The following is a 12,177-nucleotide window of genomic DNA, read 5'->3' as shown; positions in this document are numbered from 1 at the left end:
CAATAAGCTTGCAGGAAGACTTAGTTACCTGCTAATTTTTTGCTGAAGAGATAAAGCTATTCAACTGTATGGGAACTTTCCCAGCAAAAAAACTGTAAGCTACTTAAGCAAATTCTAGCTCGGATCATCGCGAGTTTTAGCAGCCCTGAAACCTTTCCTCGTTTGAAAAATGTTTTGTGCAGTGTGTCATAGTTTTGGGTTTGTCTGAGTAAACTCGCACTAAGCTTTTTAAAGGATTTATTATTACAGCGTAAACCTCGGTTAAAAAAGAAAAGGAAAGAATAAGGTATATACGAGAAAAATAAAATTAAAAAAAATTAAAAGGAGAAACCGTGCAAGGGACGTCAGTACACACGCGAGGCACTTCGTTACCCTTAAATATATACAGGCTGGCAAATTAGAGAGTATAACATTGGTAAAAAAGAAAAAAAATAGACCAGACTATTGAAAAAGGTTCAAAGACTGTTTACAAAGTGTAACAAACATATACCTTCCTCCGCTCTCCTGAAAATAAAAATAATTAAAAAAGGTTTTTGAACAACTTATTCAAAATTTATTAAATGTTTTCTTTAAGAAGGTCACAACAAAGCATTTAACATTGCTTTTCCAGCTTCATTTGGGTAATTGGTGGCCAGTCTTTATTGGCCTTACACGACCCGCTAACTATCAATTGACGAGTGAATAGTCTCAGTGAACTGGTTAAAACTAAGTTAGTATAAAAATCTTGAAACTTGATTCAAGAGATCATTAAAAATGGCGCAAAATAGTTCTCCTTCTGTTTTGGATGTTAGTGCAACTTAAGAAATTTGTTCATTATAAGATACCTTGTGTTGAGATATTTCTTTTACTTAATGGTGCATTGTGGCCATCTTTCATTTTACACGGATATAAAATACCTTCGCCACCTCCTGTTGGAAATGTCGTCATTTAAAGGTTAGCAAACGCTAAGTGCAGAGCATGACAACATGCCAAACAAAAGGCTTTCATAGCCGGAGTCGCTTCTGCTTCTGTGGGCTGGCCAATTCAATTCAATTCAATTCAATTCAATTTTATTGACACTGCTATAAAATATTTACATTATACATAGTAAGGTAGGAATACACTAATAAAAAAGAAGAAGAAAAAGGAAAAAAGAAAATTAATGGCTTGGATAGAAGTGTGCGGTGTTCAGAGGAGCTTAGCTTTCGAGCTATTGACTCTGCAGGATGGAATCACTAAGGGCCTGTTTACACGCTCTGGCGGACACAAAACAAAAGAAACTTACCCCACTAGACCGGGGTCCCCCACTCCATGTAAACAGGCCCTAATTAAAGTTTGACAAGCGGGTAAACTTGTTAAACTGGGGACGGGTCAATTCAATAAAATTTTTGCAAGTGTAATTTACAAGTGTAGCTATTGTTTTTAGACGCTAAAAACAATGCTACACTTGTAAATAAATTACACTCGTAAATGTTTTGTTATATTGATCCGTGGTAGAAAGAACAAAAACATTAAAAAAGCTTAAGGAAAATGTTTTTTTTCTCTCTATTTTGAGAGCTAGTGTGAAGAAATTAGGTCTCCATGAAATATTTTATGTTGAGAAATTGCATTTTCCAATGGCGTATTCTAGCCACGATGAGCTAATGACTTAATTGCTTGTGGTCAGTCTATCTAAGTGGCCGTTATGAAGCAAAAAAATGCTTTGTTCGGTTAGAAATTTCTTAAATAAAAAGACAACGACAAGCGCTTTACCGAATACCGCGTGGCCTTTCCTGATTGAAGAGAATTTGCAGATTTGTTCTTCAATCAAACGATCATTCGGCTTTGCTGTGCCACTTAGAAAGGTATTTGACCCCTTTTTTGCGTGGTGACACCTAAATTGGTAGTACTAGTTTTAGAAACGATGTTATTTCATTGGGGGTCCTGAATTTGAACTCAATGTTCATGCATGAAAATATCAATTAACGAAATCATTTGGCAGTTTAATGTTAGTCTTGAGAAGCATTAGCAAGCTTGTTGCCCAATTGAATATAGTTATCAGTCTCGAAGCAGTGAAACAGATTTTATTGCTGGCCTCCAGGTTGGTCATGAGACAAGTTCCACGAGCGATATTGAATCACTTGCGGATGGCCTGATTATTGTATCTTGCCCGGCATTTGCCGATAAGTGAATAAACTGTTTTTAAAAAGTCTAGCTTAGTTATTTCCAAACATCTGGATATTAGTTGCTTCTCTTTTAAACGCTGTGTTTTCTACAGATAATCTTCTTTTGTTCAGATGGGATAGTGTTTTGTTTAAATATTCTTGGCATTAAAATGAGTAAAACGATCAGCTCATAAAACTGTTCTTTGAGACCCCGTTCTTTTGGGAAGGACTACTTTTGATACTTTCGAAAAGTTAGAGATGAATGGCTTTAGTGATGATTAAAAAACTGCGAAAAAGGGGATAAACGATCTTTAGTTAAGCTTCTTCTGCATGGCCAGTTTTCAGGAAATTAACGATATGGTGAATATTCTGAGTACCTTGTTTGTCATATTGCTGGTTGGAGGAAGTGTGGTAAGAGATATTGTGATTCCATTTATTTTTATGAGCTTAAATTACAATTTTGTTTACCTATGAAACAGTTAGGGGGAATTTCCACTGTTGCGTAATTTTTATGTGCGCGCGCACGTAAATTTTACGCCCATAAATTAAAGGCGATGTGCGAAAGGTCGCGCGTAACCGTAAAACTCGCTCAACTTTTACGTTTTCGCGTGGCCTTCCGTCCATTGCCTCTATTTTTACGCGAGTAAAAATAACGTACGAGTGCACATAAAAACTACACGACAGTAGAAATCCATCTTTCGGACAATTTAAGAACTCATTTAAACGTGTCCGTGCGTCTAGAACGAATTGAAATTTGGAAGTGTTGTTCTTTTGAGGAGGGGGCTGAAAATTAGAGTACCCGGAGAAAATCCTCTCGGTACAAAGGAGAGAACCAACAACAAACTCAACCAGATTCAGTATTTGTCGTTGACGTCGGGATTTAGTTGGGTGCGCGAAGGGCTTTCACCACTGCCTCACCGTTGCTCCTCTTGAGACACTAAGTTCTAATCGTAAAGGCCGTCAAAAGATAGTCCATGAACACCTCTGAGGCGTGCTAATGTCTATGAGTGGCCATGGTACAACGCACTGTGTCTTTTTTCTGCTGGCATTATTTTTTCATTTGAAAGTATATTTTGATTGATTTATGCATCTGTTTGCACACGAAATAATTTTACAGGGTCTTTTAAGACTTGCGTGTGACTTACACGAGCTTGTTGACTTTAAAATGAACTCGAAATTCACCCGACCCATTCTTCCTTTGTTGACTAGTTACAACTGGGGGAATTCATAACGCTTTTCCTTTCTTCTTCATCAAAATTTGTATTTTAAAAGGCTGATGTTTTTGCCTTTCATACTAGGTCTGCGACAGCGAACTTTTCCCTGTTTCCATGTTCAAGGATGCTACCGAGACTGCTGAGGGGGATCCGGAATGGACCTCAGATAACAAGGACACCGAACCTCCCATGGGGAAATCAGCTACCACGTATGCTATGTATCGGTGGTATTTTGCAGAAATTATTGTATGACGTCCTGAACGCTGTTTAATTCCCAGTAGAGAAAGAAAGGATTTTCGCCCATCAACAAAAGGAGCTTTTTCCTCTCTGCTATCTCGTATTATCTTCCATGCTTCCCTTGGGTTAAATTTCACGGCCCCGGTTGAATCATTCATGAACGATAATTCCTGGGAAGGGAGGGTTGTACGGCTCCCGCACCACGGTGTTCAACCTCCCATCTTCTTTTTATCTCATTTCTGACAAAAGGGAACCCCTCTCTTATACCACCTATTGAAAAATGTGACCTCTTCGAGTCATACTTCCTTAACCCAAGGAATGAAATAAATGGACGCCATCACGGGAGGACTTCTAGCATTACAAGTAGAGATGTTAACCATGAAATATTTTTATTATAAGTTATTTTCAATATATGAATAACTACCTTTTTCTATGTAGTTTAAATCGTGTAGAAATCATTAACTCTTTCGTATACCTGAACGTTGAAAAAGCTAGATACTCCCTTTGGGTGGAGTCTCTATTTATACCCGGTGTTATTGTTCATCTAAATATGTTTTAAACAGCGTAAATTACTTTTTCTTTCTTTTTTTTTTAAGTTTACCAGCGTCAACTCAACAATTGAACCTGGATCCAGACATCCTCTGGATAGAGAATGAAATTGTCAAAAACTACGAGTTCAAGAAACACCCGCAAAAAGATGAGTGGGTCCAGCAACCGAGTTTTGAAAATTCCCTAATTGCAAAAACCAAAGAATTAACTGCATTTACATTACTTGCTGGAAAGGCTCAGGAATTTTTTACTCAAACAGAAAACAACGATTGGGATCGCTCCAAAAAGACTAGGAGCTGCATCAACCTCCTCTACATAACAGCTGCTAGATATCTCTTGGTAGCCTATATTCTGTACGAACAGAGCGGCACACGTTTGACTGCTTGTCAAGAAGTCAGAGATGATTACGGCAAACTGATAAGCCTTGTGATCCCTGATTCTGGAGTGTGTTTTCCTAAGCCTTACGGAAGCGCCACTTGTAAATCAGACTACGACGTTGGGTTAATTGGTAAAGATGCTGGTTTTCTGACGAAAAAGTTTAACGACTTTTTTGAAATTACTTTTGGAAAACCGTCAGAGCTTGTTTTTGATACAAATGTTTACGCGTTCACACTGGAGTTTGCAATGCCCTCCATATTTCAAAAGCTCCCACCTGGGTTTGCTAAATCTGTAGCGCAAAAGGAGCAAACAGTGAATTTCAAAATGCAGGAATTGGCCAGTGCTTACTACAAGGTCTTCAAGTATAACAAAGGCTTCTCCGACGCCTTGACGAGTGGAGCTATAAATGAAATGGGTCAAAAATTTAAAGACTCGCTGAACTCTTGGCTGGCGGCATTCCAGAATTTGGATAATCAAAGCCCAATGAGACACTTTGAAGGCATATCCCTCAAAGACTTTAGAAAAACTCATAACGATCAGTACCAATTGCGCGTGGAAACAATGTCAAACAATGGCGGATACAACGCAGAAAATTTAGGTAATTTTTAAAAGTCTACAGTCGAACCTCCAATAACGGCCACCTCTCTACAACGGCCCCTTCTCCTGTCCTCAAGGTTGCAGTTGTGGAGAGGTTTCCACTGTCATTGCATTCTTTTACCAATGTGCTCGTCAGGATACGTGGGGGAGGGGACGGTAGAGATTTTCCTCCCCGGTCTCGCTTCAGAGATGATTGGTGGTCCGAGTAGCAAAAATCTGTTTTCATAAGCAGGTTATTTCCTTTTTTAAAAACTCGCGGACAAGATAAACTGATTATAATAAACATAAACATAAACATAACTTTATTTAAGAGGTAGTCCCGCTAACAGCGGTCCGATCGATTTTGCGTCAGAAAAAAGTTTCCCTTTAAACTTTGTACACTAAAAGGGTTTGGTATATAAGTAATAAAAATGATTTTCTTTTTTGCAAATAATATATTTCCGCTTTCCCACAGGCGCGATCACGTCCGGGCCAATTCGTCTCCTCCAGAGCCCGATTTAAAGACCGAAAATTGTCGTTTTTGAGGGTCGCGTCATATCGAAACTACAGATAATTATAAAGTATCTTTTACACCAGCTGTTTCCACTGCCTTTTATTGACAAATGTGCAAAATATCGAACTTTTTGATAATTTTGCAGAAAATCTGTAAGTCCCGAAAGACACCATTCTGAACAGGTCGCCCGACTGCCAAAAAACATGCTCAGATTCGAGAGCTTAAATCTCGATTGTGGGACAAAAATCTGATATGAAATTTATATCAAGATTAAGGTATTACTTCATTTTAAGAGGTTCTAAAGTCAAATCTGCGGGTATCCGCCTGCACACGGAGCAGCGAGAAGGTAAATTTGGCCATCATGGCACTTTGTTTACAAAAATAACTCTGACTCTATAATTAGTATAATATATTTATCTACTCGATCGATCACTCGCTTGACCGAAAAAATATTCACAGCTCTAAAATTTGCTTAAATGTTTCCTCAAAACCTTCAAATGAGCGCTTTTTTTGTAATTTTATTTGAAAATCAAAAAAGGCGAAATATTTTAGGTTTATAGAGCTAAGGTCAAAGAAACCACTATTGCTTATAATGCAAATTAGCTGGTTGTCACGCAATACCTAACCAAAGTGGATGAGAAAGCAGAGTTTGTATCATGGCGACTCGTTTTCTAAAAACACGAGAATTTGGAGACTGTGGGGAATTTCGAGGTATAGCTGAGCGTGTGTGCTTAGATCAATGTAGGAACGATTTAAGTCAACAATTTTTCCCGATGTCATTTGAGTCGAGGGCGGATTATGGAGAGAGAACACAATTCTGTTTGCAGAAGATAAAATCGTGGGAACGCTCGTTCGAGATTGGCTAGCTTAGCCGTATTTGCGTTGTAATAAAAAGGCGACATGCCTTGTTCCGCCCATCCTCTGAGTACTCTAAAAACACCCCAAGGGACGGACCATTAGAGAAACTAAATTGTTGGTAACAATTTAAAGGAGCATTTGTATACAGGAAAAAAATACCCAAAAAGTTCAAAAACGTGAAAAAATGTTGTCGATCACCTCCCCAGTCACTTTTTATATATTTGTGTGTCCCAAACAGCATTGCGTTCAGACTTGCAAACCAAAACGTGGAAGCTTTTATTTTTCGTTTCTGTGTTTAAATGGCACAATCTGCTTTACTATCAATATGAAATGCCCTCTTTGGTGAATTCTACAGTCGGTTTTGAAGTCAGCCAATTTACGCAGAATACGAATTACTGGCACAGTGACTGAGATCCAGCCATGTATTATAAAGCACAGTGTGAATGTAACGCTCGAGTCGCGCACTGATAGAAAATCTATACGCTTACTATATGCCCTATATTCGCCTCTTCAGTCAAGATTAACTTAAATATTTCATCCCAGCTAAAAAAAAACCCGGATGTTTTTGGTTCAGAATCCCCCATGAAACATGAGTAGCGAAATACGAAAAATACTAGGCTAACAAAAATATGTCTGTAAAAGAATCCAGGCTAGGCTAATTTTATGCCCACGAGACTGTTTTGTAACGTGTTGTCAATTCATCTTAGTGTAGTACAGAAATCCAGGGGTAAAATGCACTTTGTGTATTTTGTTATCTAATAAAAGTCTCAAATCAGAACAAAGTTTCGCAAACAGGTAAAGCCTCCCCCGAGCCCTGTACTCCCGCTCATATACTATAATTATTTACGGATCCAGGGTTTCATATACAGTTCACTTATTTAAGGATTTTCACTATAAGGGGCGGAACATGGGTGTGGTGCTGGGGTACGGCTTTCTCATCATTCTAAAAAGGTTCGTACATAGAGCTCTTGTTCACAACACCCTCTCGAAGTGGAACATGCTAACTGAGTTCACGGCCCAGTTGATTCGCCGAATAAAAATCAATGTGTTCTTTTCCCGCCGTGTTTATGAGCAGCTACACTCTTCCACCATGTCGGTAACGTGTTTAATCAGAGCGGCTTTCTTGTCCGTTGATTTACGTGGCAGCTCAAAGTGGTCACACATGACCCTCAGTTCCTTCACAGTAAAGCGCGACAATGCCTCAGTCTTGACCAGATCGCAGATGTCGTAGCCATCGTATGTGATCGGATGTTCCAGTCCTATTTGCGACAGCACCTCTTGAACATCCTCATCTTTGTTTTGTTGGTCCAGGTGTGCAAGATCTTCATCCAGCAGAGTATTTTCGTCGTCTTTTTCCACGTGTCTCTGAGTCACCTGTTTCTTCTGCGCTGCAGCAAGTCGAGAAAAGAAGGCTTGAACTTGTACTTTCGTCAGCCACTCGTCTCTTGAGAATTTTCTAGTGCCGTCTTGGTTTTTGGCGCTTCTCATATCCGCTGACACTTGAACTGGATCAGACTTTCTTCCAGTTTGTACTCCGACGTCAAATCGGGCTTGGAGATATGACTTTACGTTCTCTGAGAACCTTGTCCCACTACCCCTCGGTTTCTGCAAGGCCCATCCGGCTTCAGAAGACTCCGCATGAGTTGCCGTCATAGTGCTTTTTGCTGATGTAGGCTGCTTCGGTTTCTGCTCACTTACTGACATTGCCGAGAATTTCCGAACCCACTCGCGACGCAACTTGTCGTAAACACTTTCTTGATTTGTGCTGATGGGATCATGATTGCCAAAGTTGATGTGGTCCTGTAAGGCATCATAGTTATCGAATGAATGTGAGCAGCCGGCTTCGTTGCATTCGAATAGCGCAGTTTCTGTGTCAAGCTTTACACTTTGGTTCGTCTTTCCTTGTAGTTTTACACACCTAGGTTGAACATCCCAGAACTGTAGTTGGTTGGTGGCGGGTTTCAAGGTTATTGCACCGGGAACTTGGACGTCTAGGTCTGACCACAGCACGAGTTTTCCAGCTCCAATATCATAGGCTTTCTACATTCGCAGCCCAGTTCCCTCATATGAAAAGTTGTGAAAGGTGCTGAAGTTTGGGATGCGGTTTACCTTGATTTCTTGATCAGTGTGCTCTATCTCGCAAACAGCAGCTGTGCATCCCTTCACTGGTCGGACCTTGAGCGCTTCACGCATGTCTGCCGCCGACAGGATATCATTACCCTCGTTACAGAAGCGTCTGACCACGCCCTTCAGGGGGCTGATGATGCGGTCGCACACATCCTTCCCGAACTGCGACTCATCATTAGTACAGGATGTCTTGAACTCTAAGCACTGCGTATCCAGAAAATAGGTAAATACTCACGTGCTCCGACAGGAACAAGAACACCAAACACTTCCAACACTTCCCTTGATACCTTCAAAATAAATGCGCGATCTGTTCTGACCGCTCTGTGCTCTCCCTTGTGGTCAGGGTACTTGCATGAGCTTAACTTTGTCTGATTTCCCCAGTACTGCCCGAGATACGCACGGTGCTTCGGACAAACAAGCATTTTTTGTCTCTGCGTTTCGGTCGTATAAAACAAACCTGATCGCACCAAAATCAATTCTCCCTCCATAATCCGTTCTCGACTCAAATGACATCGGGATAAATGTTGACTTAAATCGTTCCTACATTGATCTAAGCTTACAAGCTCAGCTATACCTCGAAATTCTCCACAGTCTCCAAACTCTCGTGTTTTCAGAAAACAAGTCGCCATGATACAAACTCTGCTTTCTCATCCCCTTTGGTTAGGTATTGCGTGACAACCAGCTAATTTGCATATAAGGAATAGTGGTTTCCTTGACCTTAGCTCTATGAACCTAAAATATTTTTCCTTTATGATTTTCAAAATAAAATTACAAAAAGCGTTTGTTTGAAGGTTTTGAGGAAACATTTAAGCAAATTTTAGAGCTGTGAATATTTTTTCGGTCAAGCGAGTGATCGATCAAGTAGATAAATATATGATACTAATTATAGAGTCAGAGTTATTTTTGTAAACAAAGTGCCATGATGGCCAAAATTACCTTCTCACCGCTAAGTGTGCAGGCGGATACCCGCAGATTTGATCTTAGAACCTCTTAAAATGAAGTAAGGCCTTGACCTTGATATAAATTTTATATCAGATTTTTGTCCCACAATTGAGATTTTAGCTCTCGAATCTGAGCATGTTTTTTGGCAGTCGGGTGACCTTCTCAGAGTGGTGTCTTTCGGGACTTACAGATTGTCTGCAAAATTATTAAAAAATTCGATATTTTGCTCATTTGTCAATAAAAGGCAGTGGAAACAGCTGGTGTGAAAGATATTTTATAATTCGTTTTAGTTTTGTTATGGCGCGGCCCTCAAAAACGACAAATTTCGGTCCTCAAACCGGGCTCTGGAGGAGACGAATTGGCCCGGACGTGATCGCGCCTGTAGGAAAGCGGAAGTATATTATTTGCAAAAAAGAAAATCATTTTTATTACTTATATACCAAACCCTTTTAGTGTACAAAGTTTAAAGGGAAACTTTTTTCTGACGCAAAATCGACCGGACCGCTGTTAGCGGGACTGCCTCTTAAGTGTCAATGTCTTTAGCTTATAAAAGTTAATTTATGATTCTCTAAAATTTAAAATTTATAAAAAGTTAAAAAGTAAAATATTACAGAATTATCCCCATTAAAATATACAGAAAATGCTAAAAATATTTCTAAAAATTTCCAAGAACTACATTGTACAAATAAGGCAGGAGCCACAGTTGTCACTTATAAGATCCACAAGGTTAATACGCCATACGCTGGACTTAAAGGATTGTAGCTAGGGTAGGTTTGTCCTCGATTTTTCTGTGTTATCTAGACAAAATATGTGGTCCAAAGTACCTTATAGAATGTTTCCCGTAATTAACGTACACTATTAAATCTGGGTAAATGAAAATCCATATTTCTTACGTGCTATTTGGATGACTTAACACCAAACCATATTTAACTTTATACCTAAGGTAGCAAGATCTTGTAAACGCCTATTTTGTAGGCCAGGTAGATCGGCGCAGTTAAGACGATGAGAGTTCTCTACTAAATGTGTGTTACACACAATCCTAAGGGCCCGCTCCTGCGGGCCACTATTCACCTCCCCTTCGGGGGATAATTGAATATTATTCATGAAGTTTTGTATCATAGGTTTTCTCGCTGAGGCCTTACTCTACGCAGCAGAGGCATATCACACCCGCGGCGCCATACGACATGTAGTGGGAGGAATGCAGCTAAAAGTAATGGGTAGACTTGTACAATACAACAATCCACTCTCAACTCACGACTTGTGGGTGTCAATGATTGAAAACTGGGGAGAATCCAACAAAGAATACAACCACTGCAATCAAGACCCTGTTCCCACTCTGAACAAATGCTTCCTCAAGATGAGTAAATACCTTTCAAGGATGTTCAACGCGATGAGACTGCTCCGTACCCGTGTACCACCCAACGACAGATTTACACTGTTAGATTTTGGCGATCCTAAGGACCCTGAATACGCTTCGCTCATGTGGCTGCGATACAAAAAGGAAGGAAAGACGGAGATTCCTGAAGACACAAACAACAGGATCCGACTCTTCTTGGAAAAGTTTGAATGTCAAGCAGCAGCTAAAACACAAAATTTGGGATCCATAAAACTCTCCCCGGAGTGTTTAGGCAATATACAAAAGAATGTAAATCTTTACAATGTGAAGTTGGCAGGTGCACTTACGCAAGGCTGAATTAAGGGCGACGTCACCATGCAGTCGCCGTGAAAAGGGAACAAAACCAGTCAGTTAAAATTCAGTTCAAAGTCAGCAAATCAATTGGCAATAATGATGTGCCACAGAAGAAATCATTATATAGACCTATATTTAACCTTGTACGCATAAATGCATATTGTGTTGTAATGATCGTTCTACTAATGATGAGTTAATAGTATTTTAGTATCGGAATATTTACTTTTGGTCAGTGACTGTGGACACTATTTAACTAGTAGCTTAAAAAATAGAAAATGTATAAAATAAATATATATCATGTCACGAAATTGTATTTATCCGTGTTACATAATATGCAGTAAAGCTTTCAAAATGAAGACCTATTTTGTCTCGTCCATGTGTACATTAGGATAACTAGCGAAATACGCGCCCGTTGTCTCCCAAGTACCTTGAATACCCTGGTTTTGCAGCAGCCGCTTCAGGAGTAATAACCAACTGATGATTAGGTTCTACTTAGATCTTAGACTGAATTTCAGACATTCCTTCGAATCGCTTACTCCTCTTTTGCTGAGAGGAGCATGCGACTGGAAGGAATGTCTGAAATTTAGGCTACTTACACCTGCTTCGAAATCTGCTGAGCTTATTTAAATTTTTGCCCACATCGTTATTGGCCAATTGCATGCTCAATTGATAACTGCTCTATCAGATATATTTGCATTTGCGCGCGTTAATGCTCGATCTTGACGCAGGAATTAACCATTGATTATGACTATGACATCACTTATGGACGAACAGACTGACCCAACAAAAAGATGTCGAAGAACAATTTTCTGTTGCCACTTATATTGCCTCAAAATGACGCAGTTGCAGCTTAGCTTTGTAACGCTGCTGATATTTTGCTCTTCTTCAGCGATGTCTGAAACTCACAGCGTTGATTGGCAAAAACTGCTTATGAGGTCAGACGTTCCTTTTACTTTCTAAAAGAATATT

At 39.7% G+C, this 12,177-nt stretch overlaps 1 protein-coding gene across 1 annotated transcript; it reads left to right on the top strand.

Annotated features, from left to right (window-relative positions):
* Positions 1–1,716: 1,716 nt before the first annotated feature.
* LOC140926971 (uncharacterized) lies at positions 1,717–11,534 on the top strand. The gene is made up of 5 exons (XM_073376639.1): positions 1,717–1,823; positions 2,462–2,534; positions 3,422–3,546; positions 4,171–5,099; positions 10,640–11,534. The coding sequence occupies exons 2-5, from the start codon at positions 2,481–2,483 to the stop codon at positions 11,209–11,211; spliced, it is 1,680 nt and encodes a 559-aa protein (XP_073232740.1). The 5' UTR covers positions 1,717–1,823; positions 2,462–2,480; the 3' UTR covers positions 11,212–11,534.
* The last annotated feature ends 643 nt before the right edge of the window (positions 11,535–12,177 follow it).

This window comes from Porites lutea, chromosome 2 (assembly GCF_958299795.1).
Source record: "Porites lutea chromosome 2, jaPorLute2.1, whole genome shotgun sequence".
NCBI classification, from domain to species: domain Eukaryota; kingdom Metazoa; phylum Cnidaria; class Anthozoa; order Scleractinia; family Poritidae; genus Porites; species Porites lutea.
This window is presented reverse-complemented; position numbering and strand designations above follow the sequence as displayed.

Coding starts and splice junctions, on each gene's coding strand:
- LOC140926971 (XM_073376639.1), top strand. CDS start 2,481: ATGGTGAATATTCTGAGTACCTTGTTTGTCATATTGCTGGTTGGAGGA. Junction 2,535..3,421: donor TGCTGGTTGGAGGAAGTGTG/GTAAGAGATATT, acceptor CTTTCATACTAG/GTCTGCGACAGCGAACTTTT. Junction 3,547..4,170: donor ATGGGGAAATCAGCTACCAC/GTATGCTATGTA, acceptor TTTTTTTTTAAG/TTTACCAGCGTCAACTCAAC.